General features: G+C 50.8%; 2 protein-coding genes across 3 annotated transcripts; one reads left to right on the forward strand and one right to left on the reverse strand.

The window, feature by feature from the left end:
* Positions 1–244: 244 nt before the first annotated feature.
* On the reverse strand, positions 245–8,702 carry PRDX6 (peroxiredoxin 6). The gene is made up of 5 exons (XM_039699255.1): positions 8,527–8,702; positions 6,666–6,822; positions 2,002–2,148; positions 1,387–1,533; positions 245–843 (listed from the first exon to the last, which is right to left on the reverse strand). The coding sequence occupies exons 1-5, from the start codon at positions 8,616–8,618 to the stop codon at positions 712–714; spliced, it is 675 nt and encodes a 224-aa protein (XP_039555189.1). The 5' UTR covers positions 8,619–8,702; the 3' UTR covers positions 245–711.
* TADA1 (transcriptional adaptor 1) lies at positions 8,685–22,635 on the forward strand. 2 transcript variants are annotated; one of them, XM_039699253.1, is made up of 8 exons: positions 8,685–8,830; positions 9,028–9,119; positions 10,139–10,204; positions 16,171–16,268; positions 18,310–18,519; positions 19,516–19,667; positions 20,596–20,758; positions 21,691–22,635. In XM_039699253.1, exons 1-8 carry the CDS (start codon positions 8,757–8,759, stop codon positions 21,841–21,843), a joined length of 1,008 nt encoding a protein of 335 aa, XP_039555187.1. In that variant the 5' UTR covers positions 8,685–8,756; the 3' UTR covers positions 21,844–22,635. The 2 variants fall into 2 exon arrangements, with proteins under 2 accessions (XP_039555187.1, XP_039555188.1); XM_039699254.1 differs by lacking the exons at positions 8,685–8,830; positions 9,028–9,119 and adding an exon at positions 9,192–9,496.
* Positions 22,636–24,632: the final 1,997 nt, after the last annotated feature.

A 24,632-nucleotide genomic window follows, 5' to 3' on the forward strand; every position in this document is an offset into this window, starting at 1 on the left:
GGACCCTCTGCCCACAGCCAAGGGCAGCCAGGCTGAGGCACACTCTTCCTCCCCTTGTCTGAGACCGTGTGCCCTGGGACAAGCTGTCTTTCCAAAAGGCCTTCCTCAGCAAGAACAAGGGCAGTCTGTGCTGCTGCCACCCCCCTCCAGAGCCCGGGCACAAATCCCAGCTGCGTGCCCAAGGGAACACAGCAAATGCTGCAGGGTGCCCTGGGGGCAGCACACACACAAGGGACACTGCAGGTAGTACTGAAGGTCAGTTTATTTGCTTGATTCCCTCTTCCACAAAACCTGGAAACCATCACCTTCCAGCAAGAGACAAAAAAGCAGTTAAGAGGTGAGAGATGTGGCTCTGCAGCTCCTCCCCTACTCACAGGACCAAAGGTTAGACGGCTGCTCTGAAAGGCACGCAGCAGCTTGGGACCCCAGAGCTCCCTGTCCCAGCAGGACACCCCTTCTCATGGCTGTCACCAGGCGGCAGGACAGCACAGCAGGAGCCCCGCAGTCCCCACGGGTGTGCTCGTGTCCTGGCAGGCAGGAAAACACCCGGGCACGGTTCAGAGGGGATGGGCTGGAGGGACAGGGGGGCTGGTTCAGTGCTGCCGGGCACTGATGGACGAGGCCGTGGTCGTGCGGTGTCAGAGGGGCGGGCGCTGGACTCGGGAAGGCTCCGGCATCCCAGCAGGACAGACAGACAGACGGACAGACGCCTCACTCTGGCTGCGGGGTGTAGCGCAGGTACTTCTTGCCCGACGGCAGCTCCTTGGTGAAGACTCCTTTGGGGAAGAGCTTCTTGGCTTCCTCGTCAGGTAAGGTGGGCACGACCATGACGCTGTCACCGGGCTGGGGAGCAGAGGGGGACAAATGGGGACTGTGAGCAGCTGGCAGGGCTGGACACGGGTGGCACTGCCTCCCTGTGAGTGCACGTCCCAGGGGAGCCAGCAGTGAGGGCAGAGTGGGAGCTACACCAGGAGCCACGGGAGATGTCCAAAGGGAGAGCCCCAACATCTGCCAGCCCTGCCAATGGCATCCCACAGCCATGGGAACAGGGAGTGAGGAGGGGGCAGGCTGAGCCTCTCTGCGATGCTGGACAGAGCACAGCTTGCCCATGGCTGCTCAGCCATTCCTATAGTTCAGGCACCCCTGGGCAGGTGGTGCTGGCTCCCTCTTGATGCCAAGCCCTGGGGGAAGATCTGCTTTCCTGGGAGGTGGGTGAGCTGGCCCAGCCCACTGGGAGCTTATGCTGCAGGAAACAGGAGCCTCCAGAGGCAGGGCTGCCTCCAGCTGCTGCTTGCCCCAGCCTGGGGGTGCCCCTCCAAGGGAGGCTGGCTGCCACTGCAGTGCCTGTTCCCAGTGCCTGGCTGTGAGCTTTGCCCTGCTCCTCACCTTCCAGTCCACAGGGGTAGCGACCTTCTTGTATGCTGTGAGCTGCAGGGAGTCCACCACTCTCAGGATCTCATCAAAGTTCCTCCCGGTGGTGGCTGGGTACAGGATAGACAGTTTCAGCTTCTTATCCGGGCCAAAAACGAACACCTGAGCACAGGGAGACAGTGTCAGGGGCTGGGCACATTGGTCTGCCTGCTCTGCTGGATCTGCTCAGCCCTGATGCTCCTTCCTTTCCTGGGAGCTGCCTGACCACGGGTGTTGGGACAGGGGAGATGCCATGGAGGGGATCTAGAGAACAACTGATGCCCAGGGAATGTGCTTTTGCTCTGGGAGCTCCTGTGTCCAGTGCCAATGTTTTGCTACCTGTGCCCTTATAGTGTAAGCACATGAGGGGAAAGGCAAAGTCCAGCAGATCAAGCACTGACAAAAATTATTTTGGGACAGGCACAACCAGGATCGGTGGGTCACCGTAACAGAATCCATGGTTCCAGCCATGCCAGCTCCTGAGGATGGCCATGCCCGTCCAGGTGAGCTGCCCACAGCCACAGGGCAGGCTGGCAGGCCGTGTGTCTGTGCTGCGGGGCAGCCCCAGGTGCTGTGGGGACAGGCACTCACCACACGGGCGGTCAGGGGCATCCCGTCCTTGTCCAGCTCATCTGGGTCCAGCATGCCCAGCTTGACAGCCAGCTCCCGGTTCTTGTCAGCAATGATGGGGAAGGGCAGCTTCTCTGCAGGCTGTTCCCCGTTGTAGGCATTGATGTCCTGCAGGGACAAAGCCATGGGATGTTCCTGTGGCACAGCACAGAGACAGAGGCCAGGCAGAGCCAGGAGCTCCAGGCTGGGACAGCACAGCCAGGGCTCATGGCCTTCCATGAAGCTTCCAGAAACCAGGTGACAAACCAGAAACCTTTGTGCCAGGCTGGGCTGTACCTTGTTCTTGAGGTCAGTTCTTAGGCTGGCTGTGCTCACAGCTCGTGCAGCAGCTGCTTTGCCCAGGCAGTGTGTATGGAGCAACAGGGAATATCCTGCCCGTGCTAATGACACAGAGAGCTTTAACCACCTTCCACTGAGAACTGTGCCCCTGCTCCAGCTCTCTCCTAGCTCTGCTGACAGGTGTCACAGCTGAACTGGACTGTGCTCCTGAGGAGTTGTTTCTCTAGTGGCAGAGCAAACCAGCTGGCAAAGGAAGGTCTGACACTCGCTGGCTGTGCTCACAGCTCGTGCAGCAGCTGCTTTGCCCAGGCAGTGTGTATGGAGCAACAGGGAATATCCTGCCCGTGCTAATGACACAGAGAGCTTTAACCACCTTCCACTGAGAACTGTGCCCCTGCTCCAGCTCTCTCCTAGCTCTGCTGACAGGTGTCACAGCTGAACTGGACTGTGCTCCTAAGGCAGAGCAAACCAGCTGGCAAAGAAAGGCAAAGGCAAAGGAAGGTCTGACACTTCACAGGTCTCGTGCAAGGGACCAGTTCCATCCAGTCAGTCACTCGCAGCTTACTTAACTAAAGGCTCTCAAAAAACTACAGTGGAAGCCTGAGTGCAGGTGCTGGGACACTGCTCACTCCTTTCTGAACCACGCCTGGTTCAGAGGAAGAGAAAACCATGCCCCTCCACAGCCCTGGAGGCTCTGCCTTGTGACCATGGTTTATGAGGCTGTACTAGCCCAAACTGGACCTGCTTCACAAATACACACAAAAAAAATGTACTTTAAGCATCTCCAAACTTGATCTGGACTCGACTAGAGCATTTAAGTTGTCCCTGGAGTCTGCGGCACCACCCTCACAGGTCACAGGAGCCCCAGCAGCCCTGGGAGGAGCCTGCTGAAGGAAGCACAGGCAGGGCAGCTGCCAGCAACAAAGCAAGCAGAATTCAAGGCTCCTGCCCCAGAACAGGGCAGCCTGTTCCTTCCACCCTTTGCATGCTGCAAGGAAACAAAAGTGGCTGCAATCCTGCTGTGAGCCTCCCTCCCACTGCTGTGCTGCACTATCAGCTCAGCTGATGCCCTCCATGTACAAACCTCTCTGCCTTCTCCAGGCTCTGAACGTGGGGGAGCAGGCTGGGCCCTGCTCAGAGGGAACCCGGGGAGGCCAGGGTTGGAAATGCTGCCCCTTGGCACTGCTCAACAGCAGCAAGAGCAGGCAGGCCCTGCAGCCCTCCTCAGCCCCCCATGGCTGCTGGTGCTGACAAAAGGGGCTGTAGCCCTGCCCCAGCTGCTCAGGATGCTGCAAGCAGGTCAAGTGGTGCACACGTGGCCAAAAGTTTCCTTTGCAGCTTTGCTCTTTGCTTGTTTTCTCCCCAGGCTTTTCTGTGTCACCACTCTGGCTCTGCAGAAAGAGGCCACTGGTCTTGGCTGGGCTGTGGCCAGGCCTGCCTTGGAAGGAAGCAGGGAATTGGTTCTGCTGTCCTGCAAACCTGCCTTGGCAGAGCAGAGCAGGGAAGGAAAGCAGAGCTGGAGAGTTCAGCTGAGAAGAAATGCAGCTGAATGCTCCACAGAGTCACAGGAGGCTGCAGATGGACATCAGCAAATGAGAGCCACCCCTCACCTCTCTTTAGAGCAGGGCTGGAGGATGAGGAGAGTTTCTGAGAAGTATTATCTGAATCCTATGGACTGTGACTTGTTCCAAAATGCACGTAATTTCCTGGCCTGGGGAGCTCTAGAAACAGCCTCACAAACCACACTCTGTGTTGCAATAAACACCCACTACTCCCTTCCCTAGTCACTGATTTTCTTTCCAGAGTCCAAGCTGAAACCAGACATCACTGGAGGGATTGATTCACCACTGGGTCACCAAGGTGCAGGTATCCCTGGCCAAAGAGAGCCCTGAAACCTCTGACAGGCACAGCATGTGCCAGCCAGAGCTGCTCAGGGAGCTCAGGCATTCCCCCAGCTCTTGGAGAAGCAGCAACCTCCTGCCTGGGGAGGTGGGATCAACCCCTGGCTGATTAGAGCTCCCAGTCCTGGAGCAAGCCTCTGTTTTGTGGCTAGAGATAGCTAAGAATAGCTGTGACAGCTCTGGTGCACAAAGTGACACAGGGATTATTGGCTGCACTCTGGCCCCACCTCTCCAGGCAGATCTCATCTGCCCACTGACATTTGGCAGCAGAGCAAGCAGAGACGTTTCTCTGTTGTTTCATGCAGGAGTTCAGCCACCCCTCTTGCCCACTTGTTTCCTTGCAGGCTGTGCTCCAGGTAAAAGCAGCTTCATCCAGACAGGAAGCAGAGCTGTGTTTGGGAATGCTGCACACAGGGTTCTGCCCAAAATTTTGCTCAGTTCTGGGTCTTCTGAGTTCAAGCCAGTGAAACACAGGCTGCATGGGACACTCCAGCCTTCTGTGGATTTGTCCTCACCAGTTGGATCTTTGGCTCTGGAGGATTTTCACCTGTTTGTCTGACAGGTGCTGAGCTGACACTTCCAAACCTCTGGCTCCAAGGCTTCTCCCAGCCTACAGAAAGCTCACCACAGCTTCAGTCACTGCCTCTCCGTGGTTTTCCTGGAAGGCTTTCCTGCTCTGCCTCCCCTCTGCCAGCATCAAGGCTGTTCTGCAACTTCTCCTGGTCTCACCTGAGATTCTGCTGTGTGAATAACTCCACAGGATCAGCAGAGTCAGCTCGCTGTTCATCTCTTTCAGATCACCTGAGTCTGCTGAACCCCACACCTCCCTGCAGGCCCTGAGAGAGCTCAGCACTTCCCTCCCTTGACACAAATTCCTGCTTTCCTGCAAGAAAGAGCCTGCCCTTCACAGAGCTGACTTCATGGAAAAGCTGCTTGCAAATTCAAAGGCTTTGCAGAAGTCAGCAAACACCCTAACACCTCAGCTTTGGCCAGCCAGCAGATGAGTCTCCCTTACAAAAGCACAACACAAATGTTCTGTTCTGGCTAATGACATGTTATTTGCTAATTGGACTGCTGGTTTCAGCCAGTTTGAGCAGCCCAGAAATCTCATTTACTGGGATTTGTACATTGCTTTTCCCAGGCCCTTCTGAGGCTTGCTGGGACATTGGCCATGCACCACTCAGGTACAAAGGTTTATTTAAGCAATAAGGCAATTAGCTAATTTCTAAAGCCAGTCAGTCATGAACTAATGTCCAACTGAGTGTAGAAATTTCTCCCCTTTAATGCCTCTTACTGCAAGCACCTCTCACCCCTGGAAAATATGTGAGAACATTCCCAATTTTAAGAGCTAAGAGGGTGGCAGGTAACTCACCCAGGGATTTTTGCACTCTGGCCATTTCTGTCTGAAATACTCATTTTAGACCCCTACCACCTCTAGCCCTGGAACCATTCTCCCTGGTAGCACACACAGGTTTGCCTTTGAAGTCTTCTTTAGTTCCTTGCAAGTTCCTTCACCGAGTTATCCATTCCCATATTTTTTTAATGCTGCCTCATGTTCTCCTATTTGTGGTCTTTTATTTAACATGTCTCTGTTTGTCCTCTGTTTTCTCCTCCCTGACCAAGCATGAACTGCAATTTTGTCCTCACTTCTGATGCCTCTTTTCCTTTCCTATTACAGAACTTCCTGAGGGTCTGTGGGTAGGTTGCCTTCCTCTGAGGTTCTGGCATCACCTCCACACGTTTTAACCCTTTCAGTAGTGCTGGGACAGCAGTAATATTGCTTTCCTCTTGTATTGATGCTTCAGGTTTTAGCTTTTATATATTTCAGATTCTGTCCTGCTTTAATGTGTGGGTCTGGAATTCATATTAGGGGATGGTGAGCTCTGTGCACAGAGTAGGGAGACAAAACAATTCCTTCTGCAGCTGGGGACCAAGGACAGATGATCCAAATCTCAGCCCAAGAGCACAAACAACGTGGGCTGAAGAGAGAAAAACAAGAAGGATGGGACTGCATGGGCTAAGGCTGGAATTGGACAATTAACTCCAATATGCAAATGGAGCAGAGAGAGATCCCCATGACCATTTGTGCATTTTGTGACCATTTTGGGCCCATCTTCGGTGTAGCCCTGGCTGGGCTCTTGTGCTGCCCAAGGTGGATCCGCTGTCGCCTTTTAATAAATCCCTACTTTATTCTTTAACTCTGTCTAGTCTCTGTTCTAGGCCAGCCTGCACAAGGCATCAGGATCAAAGTGCAAAGAGCGCCCTGGACTTTGTGGGGTGCTCCACAAAGATGGAGAAGACCTTCCCCACTCCTGCTCTGAATTTCAGCACTGCCACGCTTTGGGATGTGCCACTTGTACCCCCAAGCCTGCGTGGGCATCTCCTGCAGCCTTTGGAGTGAGGCAGCAGCACAAGCTGGCCCCGAGGCCTCCCCAGAGCCCGTACCTTGCACCAGGAGAGGTGGTCCTGGACGCTGTCGATGGAGAGCGCGATCATCTTCACGTTGCGCTTGCTGAACTCGGAGGCCAGCTTGGCCGCCCGGCCCAGCTCCGTGGTGCACACGGGGGTGAAGTCCCGCGGGTGGGAGAACAGGATGCCCCACCTGCAACGGGAGGGAAGCAGCTGCTGTGAAGGTCAGGTTTGTGCTGCAGACACAAAGCTGTGCAGCCTGCACGGCGTGGAGTGCAGGAACAGCTCGTCCCTCTGATAAGGCATTCCTGCCCCGGCAACTCTTCCTTCCCTATCACTAGAAACTTCCATGAGATAAGCCCGGCTCTGAGAAACTCCCTGCACCTCACTCCCCACTCTGCCCCAGGACCCTGTGGGAGATGCTGGAGTAGCCCCTGGTTGTTCACAGGAGGTGGACACCGTGATGTGTGAGGAAGTTTGGGGGAGCCACGTGTACAGAGCAGCCCAGAGACCCCAGGTGTGAGGGATGGCTGGCCAGCCTGCCAGCCAGGTTATTGCAGACATGGGCAGACATTTTCACTGATTCACTACCCCTGCACCTCACCTCCACCAGGAGACACACACAAATGTGTATCATGCAACTCAAGAGAATGGGACAGGACCAAGCCTTAGCCCAGCTGCTGCTGTGAGCTGCACTTCATTAAAAGGTAAGAATTAATCAATAGCAGGGGAGGCCAGAAGTTAACAACATCACATTCTGGCTCCTGTTGCCATGACACAGCCATCTCGCTGCTGCCCACAGCTTGGCAGCAATGGATTTTGAGTCTTTAGAGCAGGCAAATGCTAATCCTACTCTACCCAGGTAAGGTAAGCAGTGCACAGAGAAAGGCAGCAACGCAGCCCAGCAGGATGAGCTGGAGCAAAAAGGCTCTCAGGACTTCCCAGGGCTAAAGCAAAGCACTTCGAATTCCCCACCAGAGACTCCTTCCACAATTTCTCAGCTCAAATCACACAGATCTTACTGCACTGATTTTCACCCAGCACCACAGCAGGCGGGGAAAGCCCTGTCTGAGAGACTTGGGAATGCAGCCGCAGGGATCAAGTGAGGGCCCTGCAGCTCTGCCAGAGCCGTGTGACTGCCACGGGTCACCAGGAATTCACGGGGCAGCCGCCTCCCACTGGAGCTACGAGCCTCTTCGGACAATAACTGAGCAAACAGCAGCGAGCAGAACGAAAGGTGTGCTCAGGCCGGAACAGCCAGTTCAGAAGGGCTGGAGCTCAGAGCGTTCTCTGTTCGCCCTTTGCTCACGACGCCGGCAGAAGGGGCTGATTCACGCCTGCCAAGCGCTGCCGGGAGCGCGTCCCGGAGGCGCCGTGCCCGCGCCGGGGATGGAGCGGTGCCGCAGGACGCGAGCCCCGTGTCACCTCCGTGCTCCGGCGACACCGAGCCCCGTGTCACCGCACACCTCCGCGACACCGAGCCCGTCCCCAGCACGGCCCCGGGAAGCGCCGCTCTGCCAGGCCGGGCTTTGCCGCGCTGCCTCCCCTCTCCTCGGTTGCTCGGCTCCGCGGACGGGCGATTCTGCCCGCCGGGAATCCCGCCGTGCCCGCAGGCCGGGCTTTGCCGCGCTGCCTCCCCTCTCCTCGGTTGCTCGGCTCCGGGGACGCTGGGGACGGGCGATTCTGCCCACCGGGAATCCCGCCGTGCCCGGTCCCCCGGCTCCACGAGGAAAACCCGCATTTTGGAGCGGGTCCCCGGAACGGCGTGACACGGGACCCACCGTGGGGAGGAAGGAACAGCGCGTTCCTTCCTGAGCGGTCCCGCTCCGCCCCGGCCCCCCGGGACCCGGCGGCGCGGACACCCCACCCCGCTCCCGCCGCATCCCCGAGCGCTCACGAGTCTCCCAGGAAGTCGTGGAAGCGGATGCGACCCTGCGTGGTGTCCGCCTCGAAGTTGGGCGCCTCATCCCCCAGCAGCAGCCCCGGCATGACTGCGGTTCCCGGCGCAATTCCCGCTGCAATTCCCGGCGCTGCAATTCCCGGCGCTGCTCCCGGAGCCGCCCGCTCTGCGCCTGCGCGGGCACGTGAGCGCGGGCACGCGCAGGCGCTGAGGCGGCGGCGGCCGCGATGGCGACCTACGTGAGCGAGCTGGAGGCGGCCAAGAAGAGCCTGAGCGAGGCGCTGGGCGAGAACGTGAAGCAGTGAGTGCCCTCGGGGAGCGGGGGGAGCGGGGCCGGGTCCTGCCGTGCCCGTGCACAGCCCGCGTGTGGGAGCAGCGCTCCCGCTCCGCTGCCCGCGCCTCCCCGGAGGGGCTGGAGGAGAGAGCCGAGGTCGGGCTCCGCGATCCCGGAGGTCTTTTCCAGCCGCACTGATTCTGTGCTTCGCTGCTCTTCCCGAGGTACTGGGCCAACCTGAAGCTCTGGTTCAAGCAGAAGATCAGCAAGGAGGAGTTCGACCTGGAGGCGCGCAGGCTGCTCACGCAAGACAATGGTAAAATAACGCCTGGGGTTCGTTTCCCTGCCCTGCCAGGCCTGGGAAGCTCCGCGGTGCTTCCCGAACCGGGAAGGTGCTTGTGAGGGAAGAAGCGGTGGCCAGGCTCCGGCAGCAATGGGGTTAAAGTGGTGGGAGGTGCCCTGGCCTGCATGGGGAAGTCCCTGTGTAACCCCGGCACTGACAGACAATTTGGCCTTGTGATAAAAATGTAAAACATGCTGTTCGAGCAACCAAAAAGCCATTTTTAATGCTACTGTGGAGATGCAGTCCTTCCTGCACTTTGCCTTTGGCTGCAGCTGGAGCAGGGAGGGAGCCCTGGATCCAGCAGGGTGCATTTGCAGCAGGCAGGTCCTTCCTGCCCTTCGGCACTGCAGGTGGGCTGCTGAAGGGTGAGAGTCCTCGGTCCTTGCTTCTCTGTGTGGCTGCAGACATGGGTGGGCGTTGCTGAGCTCCTTGTGGTTTCCATGTTTGTGATCCCTGTAGGGAAGGGCAGGGAGTTTTTTGGTGCCCAGACTCCAGAGAGGATCCTGGAACCCTCTGAAGTTGTTTTCACTTTCTCTTGTGCACATTTACTCTATATTCCGGAAAACCTCTGCAATTAAGTTCTGTTTTGTTAGAACCTATTTGAGTTGACTTCATCTTTGTGGTTCTCATTTTGGTGTGTTTTGTGGCAAAACCAAAAGCACTACAGCGGGGTGCCTGCATGGCAAGAGGGGACTGCTGCTCCTCTGGCTGGCTGAATACACCAGACTTGTCAAGTAGCTGTAATGCACTGTGTGTGTGTAATACTGAGAAGTGACCTCATTGCTTCTGTGCTGTGTGTAGTATCCTCTGTGTTGTTGTCATAGTAGTAGAGTCTCAGTCCACAGCAGAAAACTCCCCAAAAAAACTTAAATTGAAAATTGACTGAGCAGGTGGGGAGGACACAACAGTGGGAAAGCTTACAGGATGGCTTTGAGGGGGTGCCTCTGGGCACTGATGTGCTGCTAATGAGCTCTCTCTCTCTCTCTGCACAGTCCATTCTCATAATGATTTCCTCCTGGCTATTCTCACCCGATGCCAGATCTTGGTTTCTGCCCCAGGTGAGTCCTGAGAAGCCTCATTAAACACTTGGTGTAACACTGTGCCTGCCACTTGTGTGTTTGGGGGTGTGTGTGCACAGTACCCCAGTGTCCTCAGCCTTAACATTAATGGAGTTTTTTTGCCACACAGGTAGAGATGTAGCAAAATGATGTTTCAGTAGAGATGCTTCTATGACTAAGCTGTGTGTGCTTGGTTAGAGGCTGATGCTGAATTGCTGCCTGTGATAATCTGGGTTGATTTCTGGGTTGGTGTGTGCTGTCAGCTGAAGGGTCGAGGCAGATGCAGCCTTCTCTTTGATGTGCTTTGCTTACCTCTTTCCCTCTCCTCTGAACTTTGTTCCTGGTCGTTGTGCAGAGTTGACTTTTCCTGACTCATCTTGATTTCAAGTACATATCTGATAGAAAAGTGCTTACAGGTAGCCTTGGTTGAGCTATGACATATTAACCCAGATATCTGCAGATAGTTAACATCTTAACTTTGTGAGCATCTAGAATTACCTTTTACCTTTGTGAGTGTCTAGAATGGCTGTCCTCAGCGTTGCAGGTGTGTTTTGTTTGGTCTCCAAAAGACCTCTCAATCCAGAGATGTGTTAGCAAGGGCAGCTGAGCTGCAATTCAAGATGTGGAACTGCTGTGTAGGAAGGGAGAGAAAATGGTTGCAGCTCATATGGGCTGAGACCTGAGAGATGAGTTTTTGAGAGAATACCTATTACTGAGGCACCTCCAGCTAGAGAAAATAATGCAAAATTCATAGATGCCCACAGGTTTTTGCGTTGGAGCTGGTCCTTAACTCTACCAGCTGTGCTGATTAAATGTTAATTGCCCCCACCTCCAAACTTGCTTTGTTTGCTCTTGATTGAACTTCCAAAAACACCTTGAGTGTCCTAAACTTGTTCCCTGTAGGGAGCTGGACTTGTGTAAATCAGAAGGTTTATGTCTGAACCTGCTGCTCCTTGCTTTAACTTGGAGCAATTAATTACAGCTGGATTATAAAAAGAACACAGAGGAACAGTGATTCCCCTGATGATCACCAGAGCAGCTGAGTCTGAATGAGGAGGGGAGGGAGGCAGTGCCTGTGCTCTGAGCTCAGCAGTGAGCTGCTGTGATGTTGGGGTGCAGCTCACAGCTCAGAGGTCTTGCTTCTCAGAGGCAGTGGTCAGGCTAGAGGCTCTTACCATGTGGCTGAGGTTGGGGTTTGTTATTCCTGTGTGCCTGCTCTGGGCTCAGCTGTCCTGATTGTCATTTGTCTCTCTGTTAATTCTCTTTATGCCCCTTAGTGATGGTGTGCAGCTGTCTGGCCAGGATTCCTCAGCAGACTCTCCTGGGTGTCCCTTTCCAAGGCTGGTTGGGATTGTGTTGAAGGTGGGAGCCCCAGCACAGAGCAGGGTGCTGCTCCACTCGTGCTTTCCATATGCTCCTTATTTCCTGCCTGACCTTCTTTAATTTCTAGTTCCTGGAGGCTGTTTTCTCTTGTCCCATGGCAGCTGCTCTCTTCAGAGCCCTGGAAGAAGCCTGGCTGTGGTGGTTCAGCAGGTCAGGGGCAGCATTGGTGGTGAGCCAGCTGGCCACCAGTGCTGGTCACCTCCAGGGCTTTCAGGCAAGCTCTGGCTGGCTCTGTGTCCACAGACTGCGTAAGCCAGCTTGAAAAAGGTCACTTTAATCATGGGTGTGGGGTCTTAAAGATGTGGTTTGGTGCTCTGGAGCTAACAGTGCTTTCTGCTAGTCCCCTCTAGCAGCTCAGCTGTGCTGTCCACAGGTCATTGCAGTCTCCCAGTGATCTGGGGGCTGATCTGTGCTGAGGTACCTCTTTCTGGGCCACCAACTGGGAGATCTCTTACAGGCAAGAGCTCCCTATCAGCTCTGTGTGGTGGAGGGTTGTACATGCAAGCCCAGGAAAATGCAGTATCAGTGGCATACTAGCTTTTGACATCTAGATAGATTTCTTTTTCTTCCCCTAGATGCCAGTCTGACACCTACTAGGTGTTTTTTTTTTGTTGTTGTGGTTTGGTTTTATCTCTCTTTTTTCCCCCTCCATGTAAGAATGGAAAGCTAACAGGCTTTTGTCCTGACCACTGTCTTTTGGGTAGAAGGTGTTTACTTCATGATTCATGGAAATAAGTAACTTTAAAGCAGTGTTTGTGAGGCACTTGGATGTACTTTCCACCCTTGTGTGAGAGGCAAGGGGAAAGTAACCATGTGGTCAGTGATAAAGTTGTACTTGATACTGTACTGTGTTGGAATAAGAGCCCTTGGGGAAGGTATTTTTCAGGAGTGATTACAGTAAATGTTGAACCATGCAAACAAACCCATCTGATCCCAATTTTGCTGCCTCTTGTACTAGTGGTTCCACCTGGGATTTAGGGGAGCACTTGGCGAATGTCACCCTTTTTGAGGATGCTTTGCATTTCCCCCTCTTCTCTGCTCAGGCTGTCGCTCACCCAAACAACTTGAAATCCCAGTTGCACAGCCTCTCTGGCACAGGGCATTTTAGGGCTCGGTGGTGCAGAGGCAGGGAGGTGTGTTGTCTGTTCTGATGTGAAGGATGATCATCCAGCTCTCCTGGCTGTGTCCTCTCCCAGGTCCTTGTGCACTGCCAGGCTCCCAGCTGGTAGGATGGGGTGAGGATCAAAAAATCCCTTGGCTCTGTGCTCTGCAGGAATGAAAACATCTCTGTGTCACCAGCATTGTTCTTGGCACACATCCAAAACGTAGTCCTGTGCAAGCTGCTATGGAACAAATTAACCCTCTTCCTCCCCAAACCAGCACACTGGGATTTTTTGCTTCCCCAAAAAATTCTGTCCAAAAGGACTCTGGTTTAAATCCCTTCTTAACCTTGCATGGAGTTGCTTACTAAGCTGACCTTGTTCGTTGGACAGTTGCAAGCTCTCGGGATAGCTGGGTTTCTTGAGTTAATATGTATCTTGCTTGAATTGTTACCTCCTTCCTTAGCTAAATGTTAGCAAGGAAACTGAGACAGTTGCAAACACTTGAGTTACTGGTGTAAGGATTTAATTTATTTAATAGTAGTCTGAAGCCAATTAAAATATGGTTCAGTGAGTTAGAACTCATGTGGAATAACAGGAGCATTTTATTTCATCATTTGTCCATAGGCTTTGCTTAGAGGGCTTTCAACTGTGAGATTGGCTCGGGTTGCTTGTGTTTGCTTCTCTCCAGAGTACTGAGAAGGGAGGAAAAGTGAGAAAATGGGAGTGTGAGTTTTTGGCAGAGGAGAGTCAGCAGAATATTAACCAAATATCAGCAGAATACCTGACCAAAACCTTATTTCTGCAAGAAGATTAAAACAAACAACCCCCTCCAAACTGAAGATGAAGAAGACAGGCATGGGAAATGTGTGTTTTCTCTCTGTCTGCTTCTTTCTGTGGTGACTTTCTCTGTTTCTTTGTCCTTTCCTCATGTAGGCAAACCTGACAGGCTCTGTCTGGACTGGCTGGTGCCATCGTGATGGTGCCATGCAGAGATGTGGCAGCTCCTAGAAAAATCTTTTTATCTCTTGCTGATCTTTGAAGGCAGAGCAGCAGCTGTGGCTTCTTAGGGTCTGATTCCTTTGCCAGCAAGATTAAATAAAAGCTGCATTCATCTCTGAAGTTTCATGTCTGAGCCAACCCAGCCTTGTCATTTGTGGCCAGGAAGGCAAGTACTGGTTTCTTAGAATGCTAGAGGGAAATTTTGCTTTCTTCATCTCCTGCGAGTTGGGCTTGGTAATATGAAAACCTGGAAAAGGAACCAAAAATTGTGCTATGGGCTCATTATACTGGGGAATAGGATATTGTATTTCACCTTTTCCTTGTTTTAAGCTGAGTTTGGCTAAGTTCTTGTTAAATGTGCATGTTAAGATTCAATTAAGTTACATCTTTCAGATCTACTGTCAAAGCCTATAAATTTAGTTGCCATTTAATTTAAAACCTACTGTATTATTTTTCTTAAAAAGTATTTTAAAAATTCAGACTTAGCTGTAACCTATCATATCTGTAGAATATTGTCAGAGAAAAGAGTGTTTGCAATTTCCACCTCCTTCCATTGCACTTTCTCTGGTCACAAATGAGGCTGTGAAGGAGCTGTGTGAGACTTGATGTGATTCTCCACAGTGGTTTCCTATGCTCCATTATTATGGCCTCTCCTGTGATGTATTGATGAGCAGTGACACCAGCCTTACAGTTTTTGGGGAGGTTTTATTTATTATCTTTTAATTTCTTAAATTGACCAGTGGATTTTGATAACAGGGTTTGTAGGCTATGGGTTTCCACCCCTCTAATAGGTTGTAACTAAACTTCTTGGTCAACTTTTTTTTAATATAAGGAGACTGTGCCATCTCTGTGTGTGCAGGTTGTTTCTAATCCCTTTTTAGCAGCTGACCATTCAAAAACTTCACCTGAATCCTCTAGCTGAGCCTGATCCTGTTAGAAATTATTTTTTTTCCATAGCAGAGGACACGGTGCTTGTGCTCCAGCTGTGAGTGTGGGAAGCTGCCCATAGCCAAGGACTTCTAGCCAGCCTCATTCCTTACAAACAGGGCTGTGGTAGAATTGTGTTTGAGTTCCTAACTACAGCAAATTAACCATAGGTAATTCTCCGTTACAGCAGATTAAACATAGTTGGGACAGCCAGAGATAAACCCACAGATTGGTTAGAGCTGTGGCAGCAGGAGAGAAGCACAGCTGGGTGTTGGTCAGTGCTCAGTGAGGCCTGCCAGGCTGTGGGTGGTGAGATGTGGAAAGCTTGCTGTCACTTCTTGTCCCTATCTAGAGGAAATGGCAAATTCTGGCTGAGGTGTGGCCAGGGAATGTCCAAGGCATTGCTGTGCTGTCAGAACTGCCTGGCAGCAGAGCTCCAGCCTCTGCTTTGGGGGCAGCTGAAGTGCCTCAGAGCCGAGCTGCCCAGGCTCCCTGGGCTGGGACATGCTCAGGGCATGCTGTGCTCCAGAGGAAGAGGATGCTCACTTGCGGTGAGCTGGGGGAGGAGGGTGCTGGAGGCACACAGCACAGGCTGCTCTGCAGCCACGAGAGGGCTGCCCAGTCTCTAAGTTGCACTTGTTCCCTGCCAGCAAGCACACGCACATCCAGTGCAGTGCTGTCCTAAGCCAACGTTCCTGAAGGAATTAATTGCTCACAGATACTGTAAGCCTGTCAGCAGGAAATTTGCTAGGCTGTCCTTGCCAAGAGCTGTGTGATTATCAGGATGTGGTTTGGCCTGCTGTAGGGGTAGCTGGCAGACAGCACTCAGTGGACTTTTGAGCTGATTATATGACCTAACGTATTTATTTTTTTATTAGTACTAAACAGGAACCTCTTTTTCAGCTGTTTTTTCACTGGTCACATTAGTGACATCCTGCTCCTGAGCTCAGGGGCCTCTGCAGTTCTTCCCCCCTCTCCTTCTCTTCAGTGTAACAGAGCAGTCAGCTTGATGTAGTGATGCTCAATAAGTATCCATGACAAATCTTGCTGAAGCAGAAGGAGAACTGGGGAGTCAGGCTGCTCAGTTCAGATGGTTTAGCATCTGACCTGATCCAGAAGTGGGTGAGAGGAGAACCCACCTCCAGGCAAGAGCTCCAGGCAAGCTCTTACCTTCCTGATGGAACAAACGGCTTGTTCCTTTCGTTTGGATTTTCTTACAGGCTGTGCTTATCTCTCTCCTTCCACTCTGGGTTTTGTGTGGTGCGTGGACAGAAATTGCTACATAAGTCATGGGTGTTGTGAGTGAGTCAAAGCAGCAAGGGGCTGACAAAGGAAGGGAGGGGCTACCAAAGGTGTTCTCCCCTCTTTGCTATGGCTGTTGATTTTGGGTTGAGGCTTAACAGGTGGGCTTAACATTTAACCCTTAAATGTTAAGGGTTTCATCCTGGCCCTCAATCGGCAACACTGAGTGGGTGTTTTGCGGTTTTTGGTTTATATTTTGTTGTTTGTTTGTTGGTTGGTTTGCTTTGGTTTCTTTTTCCTTTTGATTTGTAGAAGGTGCTGGATCTCTGCCGTGGCCAGGTGGCTCTGCAACTAAACCTGGAAAACCCAAAGGGAAGAAAAAGATTTCTTCGGTTCGCCAAAAGTTCGATGTAAGTGCCAGATTACATCTGCCAGATTCTTAAAACAAGTGATTTACTGTTTATTCAGGCAGTCAGATAGAATTCTCTGACTAACTCTCCAAGTGTTAGAAGTGAGATCCTGGGTGTAATGTTTTCAGAAGGTCAAATTGTTTCAGAGCTGAGAATGCCTTTTAAAGGTGCTATTTTCTGGTAGGTGGCACAGAAACGTGCAAGATCCGGTTGACTTTGCACTGTCACATCCCGTTCTGCACTTGTTTCTGTGCTTCCAGACCAGTGTGGAGGGGGCCTGGTGAGACCCCTGGTGAGATTTGGGATCTCTTCAACAGGCAGGGTTTGATAAGGTGCATACTGCCCTTCTAGGGACTATGATTAGGCACTCTGTGTGTGTACTTTAGAGGCCAGTGTTCCTAAGGAATGCAAGTCCAGCTGAAGGCTTCTTGTATCTAGGAATTGTCAAATTACTTTGCAGTGCTCACAGCTGCAACCTGTATTGTGATGTTCTGAATTCAGTCTGTGTTACCTTGCCTGTCTTAAAACTTCACTGTAACTTTTCAGTTCAGCAGTGAGTAGATGAGAGTTTGAGAAGCAAGTTGTGATGTAATGGAAATCTTAGCATTTGTTTTACTCACTACCCCTGGGATACACCAGATTTCTGGTGTGTGTTTGTACACATGTTCAGGAATGCTTGGCAGTAAGCACTGTATGAAGTGCATGTTATGATTAATGGGCTTTTTTGGTATTAGTGGAATTCCTGAGTAGCGTGAACTTGGAAGTGCCTTGGTATTTCATAATGTTTTCCTCACTGGTCAGAAGACCAGCTGTGAATGACCACAAGTCCATTCCAGCTGGCTCCTGCTCTCCCAAAGCACATTCCTCTTGAGAGTTGCTTACATTTTGAAGGTCTTTTTTCCAGGCATGTGACTTTCCTGTAATGAAAGCATAAATCTTTAGAATTATGAGGAGGGAAACCTGCTTTCACATCACCAGTGGGTGGATTGGTTTTTCACTCTGAGTTAAATGCCACACTGTCCTTTGACTAAAGCAGCCCCCCTTTCTTGCCTGAAACTAAGATGTGAGAAATCCACTTTGCTGCATATTCATTGTTCATATTTAGAGTGTGTTTGTCCTGGTGCCCCATAAAAGCCTTGCAGCAATCTCCATTCCACAGCCACTGGAAAGTAGAGGGAGTGTGATGAGTCTGTTTCCTTGTGGGTCAGAGCTGGGCCAAGCACATGGCTGGGCTCAAGGATCAATAATTTCCATTTGCTTTGGTCCCCTCTTTATCTGGGTACTGAGGAGCCATCACAGGCACTCAGAGCTTGGGACACAATGCAGCCAAGGATTTGTGCTGGAATACATATGGCCAGGGAAATGCCACCTTCTAGTATGAATTCCTGTTCTGTGATGAGTATTTTTGCCAAATTACTGAGTCATTTCTGAAAAATAGTCATAATCCATCTCAGTGGCTGTTCTGTAACACAGCTCTGCTTAGAGTAGTGAAAGTACACAGGGAGACTGGAGCATGAAATTAGTGCTGGAATTGGGCTAAGTTTAAAGCATTAGAGAAATGTAAGAATCAATCACACAAGTTTAGGATCATGGGTTTTAATCTGGAGGGTAGCTGTACAGATAGTAAGTAAAAATATACCCTTCTGTACAAGAAGTTACTAAACAAGAGTAACGCAGAAGGTGTCTGAGAGATGTGATAGCCCAGTCACTGGCCTGTGTGAAAGGAGATAAAAAGGACAGTCACTGACTGCATTTAAGGCTCCCAGGAGAATCAAACAAATGAGACCAGAGAAGGTGAGTCTTCATGTGGTGTGTAGATTTCTGATTGCAGTGTGTTGTGGATACCCAAAGTTCAGGTGGTTTGGGGTGCTACTGGACAAGGCCAGTGAAAGGATACCAACACTGACTTGCCAATTTCTTCAGTCACAAGCCATTGGGGAGGATTTTTTCAGGATTTTTTATGGGTGTAAGTTTTGTGACTGGAGAAGGGGTGTCCCCTGAATGACTGTTATCTTATGCTTTAATGTTGTGTCTCTGCCAGCACCGGTTCCAGCCTCAGAACCCGCTGTCGGGAGCCCAGCAGTTTGTGGCCAAGGATCCTCAGGAGGATGATGATTTGAAGCTGTGCTCTCACACCATGATGCTCCCAACACGTGGCCAGCTGGAAGGAAGGATGATTGTCACTGCCTATGAGCATGGGCTGGACAATGTCACCGAGGATGCAGTGACAGCTGTTGTTTATGCTGTGGAGGTGAGGCTGGGCTGGGGGGCTGCAGTGGTCTCATGAACCAGCAGCAAAAGGCTCTGTCTGCAGTCTGGGGTGTTGTGCTCCTGCATGGGTGGAAATGTGCTGCTCTGATTGTTCTCCAATTGCCTTTCTGCCCCCAGAGCAATGTGAGAATGGAGAATCTCATGCCCTAGATGTAAAGTCTTGCACTTCTGCCTGCAAGTGTTAATTTTGATGTACTTGCACAGTACCCCAGGCACGCCGAAGTAGCTGTTGTGGAAAATCCTGTTCCTGTCACTTAAAAACAGGAACAGAATGGGAATGCCAGTTTGACCAGTTCTATTAAAAGCAATCTGTTACAGGCACAGAGTCTGGCCTGGCCATGAAGGGACATGATCAAGTGATACCTGATCCAGGTGAAGTCTTAGTTTGGCTTTGGCCATTGGTGGTGCACCACTGTACACATCCCAGGAGTGACACAGCCACTGCTTGGAGCATTGATGTGTGGATGGTTTTCTACACTCAGCATGTGGAGGCCAACCCGAGTTCCCCATCTGGAATGAGGCCAAATTAAGAAGTTGTCTGCTTGTTTGTTTTTTTTTCAGGCAGTTCCTTCTCCAGCACTGTTCAGGCAAATGATAAAGATGAGTGAGGGGCTTTTCACTGTCATTTCAGGGTGTATTTCAGTTCAAGTGTAACATCTGGTGTCAGTTATGAAATCTTAACCTGAATCAGAAGGTGGGAATTTCCTAGCATTGAAGACACCCCTTTGACATTTGAAGCAGGACATCACATATTAAAGTATAGTTCACAGGCTGATGCTTACAGTACTCATAAAGTGCCATGTTCTCTGTATCCAAGGGTTGGATAATGAAAACCTCCTGTAGCTTGTCCAGATATTGGCTCCCTTCCATCTTTAGGTGGTCATAGCAGCACTGCTTCTGTCTTGCCATTTGCTGAGGCCCTTCTATCCATGAGTGAATGTATCAGCACGTGTCACAAGATTGGTTTTCCTTGCAGAACCACCTTAAGGACATTCTGACCTCTGTGATATCCAGGAGGAAAGCCTATCGTCTGAGGGATGGCCATTTCAAGTATGCCTTTGGAAGCAATGTTAACCCTCAGCCATATCTGAAGAACAGTGTTGTTGCTTATAACAACTTAATTGAGTGGTAAGGAGCTGGCAGCACACTGGTTTTTGTTAGTCTTGGAACTACTCCATGGCTCAGTTGCATCTTTTATGAGTATTGATGGTGTCTTGCTTTCACAAACTAGCAAGGTATTGGTATGGAGGATTGTACAGCAAAACAGGGAGTGAGAATATGGGAATTTCCCAGCACTGGACTGTAGGGACAGTGTTTCCTCTCTCTCCCTTACCTCTGCTTGTCCAGCAATTTATTACTGCTTTTTGGAAACATCAGCAACACAGCAATTCTCTGCCTTTGTGGAGGCACGGCTGTTGTGCCATAGGATTAAAATGTCAGTGAGGACCTGCAGGACACTGCCATCCTGTCATTTCCTGCATGCAAATGTGTTTATGGTTCTGTGGCACATCTTTCCAGTTAGCAGGGCTTTGAGGTCCTTCTGTTTGGAGTCTCGGTGTCAAAGAGTTTGTGCAGTGCGTCTGGCAGCGTTTGTGTATGAGAAGGCAGTTTTGTTTGTCTGTGGCAGCTTCTTGCAGTTGACAGGAGGTCGTGGGTGTTTGAAGATTTGATTGTAGCACTACAAACAACTCTGCCTAACGGCCAGTGTTGCAGCTTCATGTTGTGTGTGCCTTAATTTTTATGCTGGGTAGAAGCACTACAAACAACTCTGCCTAACGGCCAGTGTTGCAGCTTAATGTGCCTTAATTTTTATGCTGGGTAGGAACTATTGGCTGCAAGTAACAAAACGTTGCACAACCAAGACCATTTAAGCAGGGCTGCAGCACACTGAGGGTCAGTACACTCTCCTTGTTAAAATCAAAATAAATTTTTATTAGAGCTGAAATAATTTTACGTACCACATCAGGTGGTGCAGAACAGCAAGGCTCCTGCTGTATGACAGGCACAGCTGGTGCTGGTTTTGTGACTGGGATGTTTCTGCCTTCTCTGCCCCCAGCCCCCCGAGCAGCACGGTGCCCTCGGCGGGTCAGAGCCTGGCCCCCCCGCCTGCTCCTGATGATGCTGAGCAGCAGGCAGCCCTGCTCCTGGCTTGCTCTGGGGAGACCCTGCCTGCATCCCTGCCTCCAGTCAACATGTACGACCTCTTTGAGGCACTGCAGGTAAGCTAGTCATGTCACACCTTCGTGTCACATGCAGCACTGCCCTGGCTGCCAGCTGCCAGTCTTAGATGTGGTTTATGTGCATGGAGGGGGATTTGTTTTGTCTTCCCATAGTCTCTTTCCTTCTTTGCCTCTCAGATTCTTTGGCTTTGGTTTGTTCCCATTGTTAACTCCTGGTTTAATGCCTGTTCTGATCCCCTTGGTCACAGAGCTGATGAGGAAATCCCTATCTCACAGCTGTGCATGATGGGCGAACTCTTCCTCAGCAGCAAGGTTGCAGTGATTATATCAGAACTGAGCTGGACAGATTTTGACAGTGCTGCAGCAAAATACCTGTCATGTCCCTTCTTTCTCTTCATGTTCCACCTGGGTACTTAGAGGAATACTTGGTCCTGGCATGCAGGGCACTGCAGTGGGTTGGCTGTGATCACCCCAGCCCTGGGGAGGCATTTCAGGTCAGCTGGGTGAATTTTCATTGGCAGTGTATGGCTGTGGTTCCCTCCCTCTCTGGCAGCTGTGGGGGCATTGCCTACTTTGAATGTCTAAAATTAGTTGTTAGAAATTCCCCCTTGATGATCTGTGCTGTTGTGAACAGGCCTTGGGATTTTGTCTGACAGCTGTGGATACAGACCACAGAGCTGTAATCAAGCATCCATCTCCCGTTTAGTCAGAATTGTTATTTCTATGGTTTTGATGATCAATTATTGATTGCCACCCCAGGAGCAAAATTACAATTTCTTTACCATGGTGTGAGAGATGGTTGTGCTGTGCTGGCTGCTGTGGCAGTGCTGGCAGGGAGCAGCTCTCCCTGTGGGACTCCCTTTGTTCCCACTCTGCAGAGCTGGCCCCTGTGGTACAGGGTGGCTATTCCCTGGTAACACGGGCAGATGTGTATGGAAGTGTGCAGCTCGTTTCCCACCATACCTTTCCAGGTGCACAAAGAAGTGATCCCTGCACACACAGTCTATGCTCTAAACATTGAGAGGATTGTCATGAAACTCTGGCACCCGAACCACGAGGAGCTGCAGCAGGACCAGATCCATCGGCAGCGCCTGGCCATGAAGGAGGGGCTCCTGCTCTGCTAGGGCTGGCCAGCCCTGCCAGCCCTCAGCTGGCTCCAGCCTGCTCCTGGCACTTGTCATTCAGGTGCTCCTTACAAACCTGTGTCAGCATCTCCAGGATGATGTGATTTATGAGAAAGCTTTTCCTATGGAAATGGGACTGAGTTGTGGGACACTGCCTGTGCTTCCCCAGAGCCACGTGCTGTGGAGGACTTGCAGCAATGCCACTGAATTGGGAAAGAGAAACAAGACACATCTGCAAGGACTGTTTTTAGGAAAAATAAATGTGAGAGTGGAAAGACTTGATTTTAAAGAAGGTGTGCTTTTGTCTTCTTTTGTGAGCATGGAGAATCTGTCTCCTTGCCCTCACCTCTCAGGTAGTTTTCCTCCTGAGCTCAGACTCCAGAGGCCTTGTCCAGCTTCTGTTGCAGTTGGTGGGATCCTTTTGATTAACTGGTTATGGGGTGGGCTCTTGTGAAGATGAGCAATTCTGTAAGCTGATGTTCCTCTTCTACCAGGGGAACTTCTGATTAGAAACTGACTAAACAAGGCAAAAAGGGAATTGTCTTGGTGTTGAACACTCCTTGGATTTGCAGCATGAACAAATCTCTCCTGTCACTTCCTTGTAAAAATACGTAGCCTTATATTACTTCATTATGAAATTATGCAGCCACACCTCTCCACATGGGAGATGTGCAGATGACTGTGTAAAAGGACAAATTCCACCTGGGTTTCAGGTGCTCTGCTGTATTCCTGAGTCAGCTCTGGGAACTGGCTTATTATAACAAGAGAATTCCATTAAAGTGTCTTAATTACTACATGACCTGGCTTTGACCTCAAACATGAAGGTACCTGCTGAAGTGTGACTCACTTACTGTGCCTCCAGATGAAGGGAATTGAAACAGCTTCTTCTGGGGGAATATGAAAGGGGAAGCTCATGGTTCCACGTCATTCTGGTTTTCCTATTTGGAAGGTCTTTGGATGGGAGGCTTGTCATATTTCTTGTGAAGTTTTCTCTGCTGTACCCCCAGGCCTGAGGAGGGTGCAGATCCTCAATGTTTCTTCCCAATTACTGTTTTTATAACTTCCTTTCCTGACTGCTGTGACTGTTTGTGTAGCACCAGTGTTGTAACAATGGGCTGTGCAGCTGTCCCTGTGTTCCTGGCTTTCCTGCATCCCCTTTGGGATGTGCTGTGGAGTCAGGCCTAGCAAGAGGCAGTATCTGGACAGGTATTGGTGGCTCTCTTCATGAGAAGATCATTCCAGCATTATGAAGAAACTGGGAAAGGCAATGAGAGCTGCAGCAGGGCCTGGCAGGATGGGAGCAGTTGTAGGTAGGTCTGGCAGTGTGTGGTTCTGAGGAGAGTGGGTGAGAAAAGATGGACAATTCCTTTTGGTCCATTTCTTTTAGCTGCTTTTTTTTCCCCTGTATTTAAGCTGATCAGTGAGTCAGAGCTTAAAAGTTCACCTTTTACATGAGAGTACTTAAAAGCAGTGTTTAACCTTAGTAATTGTGTGGTGGTGAGATCATCAAGCCACCCAAAATACAGCCTGGGGGGTGTGGGAGGGAGATTTCCCAGATAGTTGTGATGCTTCTGGTGTAAAATGAAAGCAATATGTTTGTTTGCTAGAAACTCTGGGGCAGCTCTGTGGATCTCAGATCTGAAGAAAGCACCCAGCCTCTGACAGCATCACAGGCGGGTTCTGAAACAAGTTGCTAAGTGTGGCACTAGAATCTCCCTCCTGTTTGCCTGAGCCATGTTCTGAAGAGCCAGCTCATCTATTCCACCCTGACAAAGCGGGGTGTTTGGTACAGCTGCTGCACAGCAAAGGCTCCAGCAAGGAGCTCATGTCAGCTGCACTGCAGAGATCTGAAAACTGAAAGGCACATGTTCTCGAAGCACTTTCCCATGAAGTGTGTTTTTGTGAGAAAAAATGCTTTACAGGCTTCTTGGGTCATGGAGCTGCAAGGAATTACAGAATATTCTGAGTTGGAAGGGAGCCACGAGAATCAGGAGTCCAACACTTAAGGGAATGGCCCATGTGGGGATCAGACCCATTATGAGCACCATGCTCTAACCAACTGAGTTAATCCCTGTGGCTGGCTGGAGGCTGCTTTTCCACCCCCTGCTGAAAGAGGGGCCAAGCTCAAAACTGGAGCAGGTTGTTTATTTCCAGAAATGTGACTAGAGAAGCAGTGCCATCTCGAGTTCTGGTGTGTGACCATGTGGACAGTGGAGGTTTTCCTTGGACCCCTGCCCTGAGAGCAGGGTGCTGGTACTGACAGATATCACTGTTAGGCTGTGACATGACATGTCTGTCTTCACTACAGGAGTCAGCCCTCTAAAATGAATAAATAACACTGCTGAACTTCAAAGCAGCACAGAAAATAGTTTGGCAGGGTCTGGCTTTTGCCCCAAGATCCACCCAAAACCTGCCAGCTCTGTGTCAAGCTTGAGCAAAACTGTTCCTGACACATGTTAGCTCAAAAACCTTCAGTGGAACTTCAAAGTTACCTTGGGCAACCTGGTGTGCTTTTAGTGGCCTTCACTATTGAAGGCTTTTTCCTCTGACCCCTGCCTCTTGCTGCAAGCCTGGAATTCATTACAGTCATGCCAGAATATGGGAAGATAGAAGGGAAGGGATAAGACATCACCTGCCATGTCCTCAAGAGTGAGAATTGCATCTTATGCTCTTAACCCCATAGGAGCTATGCAGTGTACTGAAAGTTGCCACTTCTGGAGTTTCTATTGCTTCTGCTTCCACTTCTAGATCTGTAGTGAAAAACCACTTGCCACCTCCTAAAGGGGGAG

This window comes from Passer montanus, unplaced genomic scaffold (genome assembly GCF_014805655.1).
Source record: "Passer montanus isolate IOZ18808 unplaced genomic scaffold, ASM1480565v1 scaffold131, whole genome shotgun sequence".
NCBI classification, from domain to species: Eukaryota; Metazoa; Chordata; class Aves; order Passeriformes; family Passeridae; genus Passer; species Passer montanus.

What these genes read in the sequence shown, in the direction of transcription:
- TADA1 (XM_039699253.1), top strand. Translation starts at nt 8,757, where the DNA reads ATGGCGACCTACGTGAGCGAGCTGGAGGCGGCCAAGAAGAGCCTGAGC. An exon ending in CTGGGCGAGAACGTGAAGCA is followed by an intron (nt 8,831 to 9,027) that starts GTGAGTGCCCTC and finishes GCTCTTCCCGAG; the next exon opens with GTACTGGGCCAACCTGAAGC. An exon ending in CGGTTCGCCAAAAGTTCGAT is followed by an intron (nt 16,269 to 18,309) that starts GTAAGTGCCAGA and finishes TGTCTCTGCCAG; the next exon opens with CACCGGTTCCAGCCTCAGAA.
- PRDX6 (XM_039699255.1), bottom strand. Translation starts at nt 8,618, where the DNA reads ATGCCGGGGCTGCTGCTGGGGGATGAGGCGCCCAACTTCGAGGCGGAC. An exon ending in ACCACCTCTCCTGGTGCAAG is followed by an intron (nt 2,149 to 6,665) that starts GTACGGGCTCTG and finishes TTGTCCCTGCAG; the next exon opens with GACATCAATGCCTACAACGG. An exon ending in TGCCCCTGACCGCCCGTGTG is followed by an intron (nt 1,534 to 2,001) that starts GTGAGTGCCTGT and finishes CCCTGTGCTCAG; the next exon opens with GTGTTCGTTTTTGGCCCGGA.